The sequence below is a fragment of the Thunnus thynnus genome, chromosome 18, assembly GCF_963924715.1.
Source record: "Thunnus thynnus chromosome 18, fThuThy2.1, whole genome shotgun sequence".
Lineage (NCBI taxonomy): Eukaryota > Metazoa > Chordata > Actinopteri > Scombriformes > Scombridae > Thunnus > Thunnus thynnus.
In genome coordinates, this window is record NC_089534.1 from 13,024,133 (window position 1) to 13,036,889 (window position 12,757).

General features: G+C 44.7%; 1 protein-coding gene across 3 annotated transcripts in view; it reads right to left on the reverse strand.

The window, feature by feature from the left end:
- Positions 1-12,757, reverse strand: part of ino80 (INO80 complex ATPase subunit) — a 36,978-nt gene that overhangs the window by 11,735 nt on the left and 12,486 nt on the right. For all 3 annotated transcript variants that reach the window (XM_067573129.1, XM_067573131.1, XM_067573130.1), the window contains exons 23-28: positions 12,659-12,726; positions 12,369-12,462; positions 11,912-12,128; positions 9,156-9,296; positions 8,185-8,410; positions 755-882 (exon numbers count right to left, since the gene is read on the reverse strand). In XM_067573129.1, the coding sequence (XP_067429230.1) occupies positions 755-882; positions 8,185-8,410; positions 9,156-9,296; positions 11,912-12,128; positions 12,369-12,462; positions 12,659-12,726 (874 nt within the window). The remainder of the gene's footprint in view (positions 1-754; positions 883-8,184; positions 8,411-9,155; positions 9,297-11,911; positions 12,129-12,368; positions 12,463-12,658; positions 12,727-12,757) is intronic.

The following is a 12,757-nucleotide window of genomic DNA, read 5'->3' on the forward strand; positions in this document are numbered from 1 at the left end:
AATAGATTACAGCTAGCCGATAAGCTTAAAACACAGATTAAGTGTCTGAGTTGGGTGCGATGGTTTTCTTCAGTATGAACCTTACAGTTCTTGTTATAAATTCCCTAAATTATATGATGATATAGCTGCGTTGACTCAGTGCCCAAACCAAGCAGCTTAGAGCATTCATCCTGTATAGATAAGAGTAATAAGAGTCTTGCTGTTGACCATCGCCTGCTAAAAACAACCCGTCAGTTCTCATTCCTGGCTTTAAGCTCCGAGCAGAAAAATAAGTTTTACGTTAACCTTTCTTTTCTTGTCCCTTCAACTACCTTTGTCTTTGATTTCCTGCAGAATTTCTTTCTCCTCTAACCCCAAGGTCCTTGCCACTCCCAATCTCCCCCTCTTCCCCTCCACCTCTCCTCTCTCCTCACTTCTTCTAGTCGTCCCTCCCATCTGGCTGCCTCCCCTACAGATGAGACCCCACTAATTAGCCCTGACCTGTTAATTAGCTGTCTAATGAGTGCACTAACGAGGGACAGGCAGGCTGATTAGAGGTACAGGAGCTCAATACTTCACCGTTGGAAGCCTATCGGTTAAACCGCTGGCTTGGAACCACTGACATATATCCAACTGACGGAATAAAGGTGTGTTTTCAAGATCAGGATCAAGGTTTTACAATATGAATGAGAATGTCCTCTGTGTGTGTGTGTGTGTGTGTGTGTGTGTGTGTGTGTGTGTGTGTTTGTGTGTGTGTGTGTGTGTGTATTTATACCTCGAGCAGGTCTATCATGCGAGTCATTTGGGAGTAGATGAGGACTCTGTGTCCCTGGGCCTTTAGACGACTCAACAGGATATCCAAGGTGTGGAGCTTGCCACTTTCCGTGATCAGGCTCTCCTTATCTGAGAGAGAGGAAGACAAAGAGTGAAAACCCAAACTACCTGGACAGCTAGAGATCAATTATTCACCCATTTTACACAGTCAGTACACGATTTAAATATATTTTCTTGGTAGTTGTATCCAAATATGTAAGCTTACACAATAATGAATTTTTCACAAGTGAAGACAACAATCAAAGCCTTTTCATGCAACTAGCAGCCCACTTCACTAATCAATATAAGTCTTCGATAAGACTCTGTATTCTCTTGGATAACAGATCACCTTGGGGATCAATCCTCCTAAATCTGTCCCTGATCTGGTGATTGTTTAAATAAAGTATGTGCCCTTATTGACTGGACAGCTGATGAGAGCAGAGAGAGAGAGAATGAACAGGGGAGGGGGATAACAAAACACAGAAAGTGTGAGAAAAAGTGATTTACGCAATGGCACAAAAGACGAACAAACAGGCCTGCCAGTTGGTCTTGGTCACATTGCTACCAACACCACATCAGGTGCTCTGCGGCTCTGAGATGATTGACCGCACGGAGCAAATGGGGAGCAATCTGACCCTGGGTCTGCTGTTGAAGTGCTACTCTCCACGTCCAGCTGATGAGGAATTAACGTCATCTGGCACAATGGCAGAATGAGAAAAAGGCCGTGGCTGCCATCGATCCGAGTGACAGGCACACTATGGTGTTTGACCAAAGGGTCGTGACCCTTAGTGGGGGAACCTAAGGCCAGGTCCAGGGTCAGGTGACAGGGTCAGTCCAGGGTTACAAGAGAGTCCCTATGGGAGAGTCGGGCTCAGCCGTCTTGCACTCGAGTTGGACACTTGTTCCCAAGGCCTTTTGTACAAGCGAAAACCTGGGCTTATAAATATTTCCAAGTCTTATTTCCTTGCTTTGTCAATGTAATGTAACCAACTGCGTTAAAATCACACTCCAATAATCCAAAACACAAGATCAGAAACTTTAAACTAAAGCTGTAATAATACATGCATACAACAGTGTCCTACCACGATATCTGTAAAACACTGATATGAAATCATTTCTGGAAGCGCTCCATACGCTCCATAATCCAACAAAACCAACTGGATCCTTCTCGACTTTTTAAACCAGTAGCATTTTATGCTAATGTGTACTCAGGCTGAACCCTGACCTGTGACCCGCTAGTATAGCCCCCCAAACAAGGTCAGGCCCTGTCGAGGTGTTAAAGAGGAACTAATAGAACAGATGAACAGAGGAAACACTCTGGGGAGGTTTTGGAGAGCTCACGTACAGGTCACTGTGGAGTGGTGTCAGCCTGCCAGATACATTTGGTCTTGATCACACACAGGCCGAGATCTTGACAAGGGTGGGCTCTGAATTTGAAGTTATGATTCATTTTCCCCTCCAGACAACTGTTGTATTGTGGGAAGAATATCAGTGTTTTCCACTTTTGTTGTCATTCCTTATTTTACTGTCCCAGTTATGAAATATAACTGAGATAAATTGGGCTAATACATACATAAGGTGATAATAGAGGATATTGATGATACACTAAAAGCAAGAGACAGTGAACTAAATCTGAAGCAGGCCAGTGCACCCGAAGCCCTCAGACATACAAACACTGTATCCCTTTAATTGCCAGTGGCGTCGAGAAAGTGGACGGATTGAAAAGTAAAAGGAAGAGAGAGTGAGACACGCAGAGGATTAGACACAGACAGAAAAGAAAAAAGGTCCAGACAGAGGGGGACAGCGGAAGATTGAAGGGGGTCTGTGGTGGCTCCGGCTACAGTGAGGCAGTATTAGCCCGGTGGCGGCGGCGGTGATGTTGTGGTTTAGATCAGACGGGGGCCTCCTCACCGCAGGTGCCAGTCTAACCAGGGCGCTGCTCAGTCAAGGGCACCAACCAGTGCTGCGGGCCACACTGCCAACCACCCAGATGCAAACCACCACTTGGCAAAGTTGCAGATGCTCATATAAGGCAACATTGCTCAACCTCTGCCACCAATCTGTTTCTGTTTAGCAGATTATATTTAAGCCTCCAGACTCCGATGTCATGCTTGAAGATGGGTTAAAGCCCCCATCTGAAGATTTTTTGCTGCCCAACAGGCTTAAATGTTGCATTTATTTAAACTAATTCTTGAAAGGTATAATCTGTAAATCTGAAAAATCCCATATTAAGCAGTTGGATATTATATTTTGCTTTGTGTTCTAGCTGAGGGCACCATATGATCACTAATATAGCTGAGGCTCAGTGGCAGGGACATTATCTGTACGAAATAGATGCTAAATAATCAAAGATAAGCGGGGAAACAGATGTCCAACAGAAATGACGAGATTGCGAGGAAAAAAAAAAAATTCCCACCCCTGCAAATATCCAAACTCCCTAAAGCCCAGCGATGTGGCTTACAGAGAGAGGTGGCCGAGTTCAAAACATTTAGTGCTGCATACAGAAAATCCCTATTTCTAAATATCACTGCCATACCCTATAAAGCTGAGCCAAGAAAATGAATAATTGCGATTTGGGAGGGCTTTGGTGGTCTGTCTCATTCCAACATGACACTTATGGCTTACATTATAAGCTACATGTGGCTGCAGTGAAATGCATGACCACTGGTCATAAACATGAACAAACTGGATGCAGTAACCATGCATGTAACATGAGTTATGAAAGGCTAAGAGGATTAAAACGGATATGTCTATACGTCTAACTCATGTGGCGCTTTACATCAACTGGCCTTCAAGATCCATTTACTATTACCTAGCTGATGGCAATACAAAAAGGAACCTCCAGGCATACATGCAAAATAGAAATTTAGATTAAAATACGGTGAAATGGATATAAAACAACTTTGTAATTGTGGACTGCAAGGACAAGGACTGTGTTAAAACCACACCCCAAAACACAGGCAAATCCCATGTGGTGTCACACCACTCTACCGTTGCTATGGATACACATATCAAGCTTCACCACCTGCCCTGCCCCCCTTTCACAGCAACACCCCCTCCTGCCTCAAACCAATCCAGTCTAACAGCGGTATTCACCAAGCCAGCCAGCCCTCCCCATCTCCTCCTATCCTTACCTCCTGCTGGCAGATTAGGCTACACTCCCCTGTCCCTCCTCACTCTCCCCCCCCTCTCTCCCACATCCACCGCACCCTCCAGCTCCCTCTCGATCCATCCCTCCTTCACTACTACAAAACTCTCCCTCCCGCTCCCCCGTGCACACACACACACACTTTTTCTCCCTCCCCCCTACTGTCTGTCCCCTGACGGTGTAATCCAATCCCTGTAGGGCCAGAGCCAGGGGCCTGACACGGTCCTGACCCAATTAGAGGCCTGCTGCCAGCTAATTAACCCCGGCCCAGCCCTGGTGCCTGGCGCCTGATACTCCCAAACCAACTACGGTGCTAATTTCATTAATACGCCACTACAATCTTCTGTCCTGTCCTGTCCCCCTTCCCCTCTGCTGCTGAAGCCAAGAGCGGAGCCGCCCTCGACGGGGAGGGAAGCGGGCCAGATGCGATCGAACAGAAAGGGAATGAAGAAGAGCGAGATAGCAGACTGGTAGAAAAAAAAAAAAAAAAAAAATCAAAAGCTGATGAAAGAAGATGGATGGATGGTTATGTGAGAAAGAGAGACAGATGGGGGGCCACAGAACAGGTCGACTCAACGATCGAACCGAGCGCCGGCCCCTCACTGTATAATGATACATTACACTGTGCAATCAATAAGTCAATGGGCAACACTTGTTCAGCACTGCTGATGATGGAAATATTAGCCTGACACTACTTTGCTTCTCCTGCATGTATTGACAAAATCAGACTTAAACTTAATTTTCCTCGCCACGACAGCATCAGGATAGCTAAGAGCCAGATGCCAGCAGGAGGTCTTGGAAGCTGGAGAGCGAGAGGTAGCCGACAGAAAACGGGGAGATTTCAGCTTCTTGTTAGGGCCTGCTGAGCTTTTACAGATGATGCCCCCAAATCTGTCTGCATCCATAATACAGTATCTCAACTCCTGAGCTCTGGACAAGATCATCCGAAAGCCCAAAAATGTGTCTGTGTAACTATGTGTAACGAGGAGTGAGTGATGGACTGTGTGTATATATGGAACATGTTTGCACATACATCACTGTCTCCCCTCAAACATGCAAGAAGAGCACTTTCTCTTGATTCCCTAGGAGTCGTTAGACAAGAGCAGAGACAGACAGTCTGATGAGGACTCTTGAGTTTCGCGGGGGGAACTCACCACACCACCGCGGCCCACTGTGAACTCTGTCATTAAGATAGATTACTGCTAGTTACCCTTGGCCAGCAATGACTTGACATACACCACAGATGAAAGCTAGATGGCTAGGAACATAGAGAGCTAGATATTACTTGGCTTCCATGTTCAAAGATCTCATAATCATGTGGCTAATGTCTCCCCCTTCAGTCTACTTTGTGATTCTGAGTTTCTTAAGCATCAGTGAAGCGTTCTTTCTTCTGTACACATTAATAGCCATAAATTAGACAAGGAAATCAAAACATCTCCGTCCCTTTACACACTTGGCTGAATGCTTTGTTTTGTTTTTTCTCTGCTCAAAAAAAAAAAAAGCTGAATTCCGCAGACGGTTACCGGTGCCAGTTTAATGCAGATTGAGAGGGGCAGAGTCAGACGGTGATGTGGTGAGGTTGGCCGTCTGTGTTGTTTTGTGCCTGTCTATCAGAGGGCCGGGGGAAGCTTCCTGCCATTTTGCTGGAGAGCAGAGTTTCTTTGAAGGGACAGGAAGGCAGAACTGCATTTCCCACAGCCTTATGTGGGCTGTTGGGCCAGACCAGACTGGGCTCTTTCTCTTATAGTCTGATTGATACACAGACACACACACACGCATTCGAATACAGTCATTAAGAAACATGATGCACACCGCACATATGTAAATACATATTCTTTTACCCCTAGTCACATCTTTTCACCGTTTCCTCACATACACATTCACACACACATACATAGGCACTCCTGCCGCAGTGGGTTCCCAACTCACAATAAAGCCAGAAAAAGAGTCAAGAGTCGGCACTGTAGTGAGAAGGCCGTCATTTTGCGGAACGGTTCCTTCTAATTACTGTTAGCAACACAGGGGCCACACAGACAGCGAGGATGGTTATTTCCATGTCACACTGGAATGTTCCACAAATAATCCTCCGGCATGCGAGTTCAAAACTATTCTTTTCGTACTGATTTTTAACCTGACACAAAAATCCCTCGGCATGAAATTCTTTTCCCATTTTTGAATACAAAGTGACCAAAATGTAGCTTTATGAGAAATTTCCGGAGAGAGTGGCAGAGAGGTGACCACAGAGCTGCGGCAATTTAGCGAACAAACAAGACTGGAATGTCTCCCTAATTATAGACAAAACCTTCTTCTCTTGCTGCGTCCTTGTGGCTCAGTCGATTCCTTTTCTGATACTAGCCAGCGTGCATCTTGCTTTCTCTGATTGTTGCTGACCCTGCACTCTGATCCCTGGAGCGTGAGGATGAGTTTTCTTTTGTGATGGGAACCACATCATCAACGATATTGATATTATTAACGTGGAAAGGGTAGATGGCAAATTTTGAATGAAAAATGTCTATTCTTCAACATCACAATGACATCAACAACTAAAAAAATCTTAGGCCTGAGACGCTACTGCCTCAATTGTTTTTTCCTCCTCTATGGGCTGATTCCTAATAAGCCCTCTGATTAGATTCCTCTGTCGATATCAGTGGGCAGCCGTACTCACGCCATGGTGCTCAAAACAAACAGTTATTCAGCTCTGCCATTTGTTCTAAAGGTGTGGGGCTGGGAGCGCAGAGGAGAGGGAGGGTGGGAAACTTCAGCTGGGCTACTGTACATATCTGGGCCTTGATGTGGCAACAATGTGTTCAGCGGAGGACGGGTGCCGGAGTGTTGGGTCACTTCCTTCCTACCGAGGCTGAGAAAGAAGTGGGAGACCAGACGGGCTGAGAGGCCGAAGCCAGATACTGATTTCAGATCAGTGTACGGTCTCGTCTGTCAGTGGGAGAGACAGAGTCCAAGCTTGCCCCCGGTCTGTGTGCGAGGAAAGGCAATGCCGGCGAGCGTGGGAGAGTGTGTGGGGAGAGGTGAGAGACACCTCGGGCCCCGTGTGAGCGCTGCGCAGTTCCCTGAATGGCTTCGCTGGTGTACACACACACACATACACACACACACACACACACACACAGACGGACCATCTATTAGTGTTACCTAACTAAGCACTTGAACAATGAGCAGTAGCTAAACTTCCTCGCTTTGTCTGCCTCCGTATAACTTCACAAGAGCTTTCAGACTGTTCTCACACAGACACACAAATACTTGTTTTGTTTCTCACTTTTCCACAAACACACTCAAGCACATGCATTCACGGATGGGTAGAAGAAAATAATCAAGGAGTACAATATGGCGGCCTTTGAGAGAGTGTCTATGTGATTTAAAGAATTATATATTATGTTTAAGGATATTGTTTTAGTAAAAGAGGGGGTAGTTAATACAATATCAATTAACAATGTGTCTTTTTAAGCGCTCAAAACTGCAACATTAATGCACTGCAGGCTTATCAACAACAAGTACACACACACACACACAGGTTCATTTTCTGTGCCAAGAAACCTCTTTTGTCACACAAAACAAAAAAAGAGCAGTCATCATAATCCATGACAGAGACAGTTTATCAGAGGTGGAGGGGCTGAGCGGGTCAGTGAGAAGGGAAGTGTTGTCTGTAAAACTGTAATGGCCTCTCTCACCCTGGCCATCCATCAGTCAGCTAAATCCTGGCAGCGAATCAGCTCCCGCTCTGCTTTAGCTGACCCTTAACTCAACGAGCCGAGCTCTTCTGATAAAGCGCTTGCGAGCACACGTAGGCCCACAAACACACAATCACGTATTCACACCTTAAACAGAGATTTCTGGTATGAAGGTGAACTCCTGCAGAAGTCCTTCCTCTCAGCGGTTCCACTAGATTGTGATTCTACCTGGCAGACAGACAGAGGTGGAAGAGGGCGATGTGCCCGGTTCTGCACCTCTGACCCTGGTCTGGCCTCTGTATATTCTCCCACGGGCCCTTAGTACATGTCAGTACATGTAAGAACAAATCTTTAATACTGAATCTTTAAACTGAACTGATTATACTGAACCATCATCGTCAGTGACCGAATCGGTAGCTTTTAGGAAAATGTATTTTCCATTTATGACGACAAAATCCACAAGGAAAGCTAAAAAAAAACACATAAACCACGGCGTGAACTCAATTCAAAGTATAGCAACAGCAAACAGGAATACAACACACACACACACGCCCTTACCAGGTATCCGAATGTAGGACCATCCATGGCGAGGGTAGAGGGCCATCACACCCCCAGGGCATTGTGGGTAGAAGGCATTGGCCCTCTCACGCCAGTCTGAGGCAAGATCAGGGGAGCCGTAGAGGAAACACTGTTTAAAGACTGCACCCCCTCCGCTGCGCGTCACCCGCCACTCGTACTCGGCGCTGCGGTCGTCACAATAACGCTCCATGGGAACTGCTGTCACCTAGGAAACCGAAAAAGAAAGATAAGGTTTTCTAGATTTGGAACAAAAGATGATATTGTGTGGAGGAGTAGTTTAGGATAACATGTTACAAATACATTGACAAGGGTTTTTTTTTTATTAAGTAATATATTTTTGAGCCATTTATTCTATTTATTAAAAACTGCACAAAAATTGACAACTTCACCATGTAGATTTATATACTGCAGATAGAGTGAGTCTCTGCATGAGGGCTGGTTTCACTGAATCAGCAGGTTCTGTGTGTTTATGTGTATATAGGAGGAGGGCAAAAGGAAGCTGAACAACTGGTGGACAACCAGTTGTTCGAGAAGCGAGAAGCCCTTTTTTTGAGGCTCTATTTGTTTTAAATGCAGCTGGAAGCCACTGTAGTCACCCCCACTCCCCAAACACACACACACACACACACACACATTTCACAGATAAGAGTTGCTCATTGTTGCAAGCCTACAAAGGCAATGTGCACAGAGCTTCCCTCTCTTCCCTTTCCACGACCACCCAAACGCTTGTCTGTCTTACACAAGCCACTGCACACACACACACACACACACACACACACACACACACACACACACACACACACACACACACACACACACACAGACTCTCCACGCAAACACACAGAGGAATTGCAAGACTGCTTTACTCGAACCACTTGCTACTGACACACACACACACACACACACACACACACACACACACACACACACACACACACACATACACATACCCTGGGTGTGGCGGTGAGTAGGAACTTGGGTGGCAGTGTGGGCTGGCAGGGCCGCAGTGTGGAGGTGGCAGAACTTCTACTGTGGATCGTCACGTCTGTGTGTCCCATCATGCCGGGTCTGAGGGCTGTGAAAACCAGATCCTGAAGTACACACAAACACACACACACACACAAAAAAAATAATTACTGTGTTGTTTCATAAAGCCCAAACTTCACAAACACAGTGATTAGAACTGAGTGGTAAAATGCGTTCAATTGCTTGTTATTTCAAAAACAACACAATTGGAGTTACACCTCCTGCTGCAAAAACAAGAGGTAAACAAACTGAAACCTACAGAGGTACTGAGTGTAGCACTCATGGTTTTTATAAACAGCTCTGTATATTTACATTTCAGTGGCTGCATGCTTCAAATGTTATGTAAAATTTTAGCTAAATGCTTAAAATGTTATGTAAAATGTATGATTACTGGAGCTTATAGGATCTGAACACTGCATGTCACAGGATAAACTGGATCTCTGATCATGTGATCGTTTCTGTCGAGAACTTTTGGACGAGATATAGTGCGGATCAAATACTGATCACTGATAAGATATTGATGAATAATGCGAGTACAAAGCACTGGTAGGTGGTAAAGGAAAATATTAACATGATGTTTTGTAACTGTGTCTGTGCTATGTGAGACACCACAGAAATGGTGGATACACAGTGCCATCTCATGGCAGAGTTAAAAAATGACATCACCACCCATTAGCGGGTACTCATGTCTCTCTATCATTGGATTTGATGGGCTGTAACATAGGCGTTGACAACAGCAATGCACCAGTGGAATCAGAATATTTTAAAAAGTAAAACACTGAAATGGATAAATGGATGGATATGGATAAATAAGAGGATACAATACACAAAATTCAGACAGGAGACATACATATTGTATGGCATACATCCCATATATAAAGCATACACAGTAACGATTATCCTCTTAAAATGCATCAAAATTTCAGATTCCACAACATATGATTTCTAGATTTGTTTCATACTGGAATGAACACATGTATAGACTGATAGACAGGCTGAGGAGGTTTACAACGTTTCCTGGTTCTCTCTATTCCTCAAACAGGGGCAGAGGGAAAGCAGAAAGCAATACTGACCACACTGTCACGACCACCAGCCAGAGAAGAGATGAGCCAAGCAGAGAGAAGAGGCGCTGTGTGCCAGCAACACACAGCTTCAAAAGAAAAAAATGAAGAGTTGAAAGAAGTTGGCATAAACTGTGGGGGTGAGTAATTTCTAGACGCTCAAGTGGGAGTCTGGGGTCAGCCTGGTCATACAGCACACATATTAGCTCTCCAGGTGTCTGTAAGTTTCTCTCGCCTTCTGTCTCATACTTGAACTTCTTATATTTTTCTGCTCTTTCGTTCCTTAAGCCGCTCTAGGGGGGAACCTAACACGCTAGTCAACTTCCTGACTCAGTGTGATGAGGCCAAGAGAGGAAGTGGAGGATGGAATTATCCTGATGGCAGATTTAATCCTAAGTATTTTCCATCCAACAAGTTAAGTTAAGAACTGGTGAAAGATGATGATATCTGATGATGATATCTAATGATATATATTGCCCATTGATACTGGGTGAAAGATCTGAGTAGAATGACTAAAACACTCTTGCAGCACTAGAGTATCATCAGGCTGCAGCTGTTCCATTTTCTTCCCCCGGCTGGACTGCATATTTGAACAGGCATATTTTTGCTTTGTATTGTGTCTCCCCCATTAACAATTAGGTTTCTATTTTGCCAAATAATACAATAATAAGAGGAAATACTGTATGTGCTCTCTTAATGTAACCCTATGAGTCTGAGCTGCAGAATCCTGCACATATGAAAGCATTTGAGTTCAGTTAGAAAGAACTGAGCGCTGCTACATTTACCCGCTGAGATACATAACTTCACAGACAACACACACTTCTAAGCTGGGAAAAAATGGTTGATGGACCAAAAAAATATATTAATAAAAATGTACCACTCAGTATTTCACAAAAAGCCAGAAGGGAGAAGTGCTACCGAAAGCCTCTGTTCATCTAATCCACACCAACTGTGAACCAGCAGTCCTTACAGCATTACAGCCTATAAAGTGCTGAAAGCCCAGTGGCCAAAAACTGTGTGATTTGAATGGCTGCCTTTGAGGATTATGCTTCACTGGGCATGCAAGATTTTTTTTTCTAAAAATGAGACCTAGAATTTTAATAAATAAAAGCAAGAGGGGGGGAGGGTTCCATATTGATGTGACAGAGTTGGTGTGACTTGACAAAATTTGTAGAAACAGAAGCGTAGCTGTTCTGATAAACAAAAAGTCTTGAAACTTATCTTTAAAATATGTTAAACGATAGTATATCCTCCCAGAACTTTCCTCTACAGTAAAGTGGAGATAGACGCCGGTCTGCACGGACCGACAAACAGAGGGAGGTAGTCAGACAGTGTTTCTGGGTCACAGGGCTACGGGGGGGATTAAGTTCCACATCGGATCCCGTAGGAGGGTGAGGAAACCTGGGGCAGAGAGCACGCTGTGTGGTCAAACACTGACTGATGCTCTGGGGACGATTTCAGCATCGTCAGCAGCACATGCCTCCCTACTGGAGTTTCACCATTACTGTCTGTTGCGCGCCCACAAGTACTGCAGATGGCTACTCAAGAGCCTCTTGCACATACTGTATATCTTAGTCTGTGTGTGTGTGTGTGTGTGTGTGTGCTCGCATCTTCCTTACCTGTAGGACAGGGCTGGTGTGTGTGTTGGGGAAGGCGGTGGGCCTGTTCAGCCACAGGATCAGGTCTTTGTGAGACAGACATTTACTCCTGGGCTGTAACTTCCCCCTGTCTCCCTTCTCTTCTCTGGCTTCCTCTTGCCCTTCTTCTACAAGGCCGAACAGGCGTTGACAGTGGAGCCGGTATGCAGCTTTCAGGGAAAGAAAAAGGGCTAACCATCTGTGAAAGGGAAGGGAGAGGAAAAACGGATCGTTATGAATACTTCATAAAGATTTCTGCTATGATCAGAATTACTGTGTAAACTTGGCTTTTATTAATTATTAAACTTCCCCTTCTCTACAGGGAGAACAGAGTACAGATTCAACTACAGTAAAGCACCTCAATAGCTGTTGAACATTCAGTGTCTCACTTCTTTGGAACGGAAACAAAGAGAGTAACAGATCTGAGAATGAAGCCCACCTGACTAAGGTGCCTTGTAGCATGAGATTGGACATCTCAGCTGGTGAGACATCGATGAAGCGCAGGAAGGAGAAACAGCTTCCTTTGTCATCACCTGGAACAAAAAAACAGAATATCAGAATGAAGAATGTGAGAATAAACCGAAGCAGAAGGAAAAACAAAATATCAGACAGGAAGAATGATGGAAACATTGAAGTACGAAGAGAGAAACTGGGGTGAAACTGAGGTTTGAATGTCAAATGAAAAACATTATCTCAAGATCTTTGTGTAATAGCTTGATATGTGCTAACCTTTCCTATGAAAAAGAGACTGCTGGATGTGGTTTGGAGAGAAGGGAGACAACAGCACTTGAAGTAATCTGTGGAGAGAGATTGAGTTAAACCACTGAA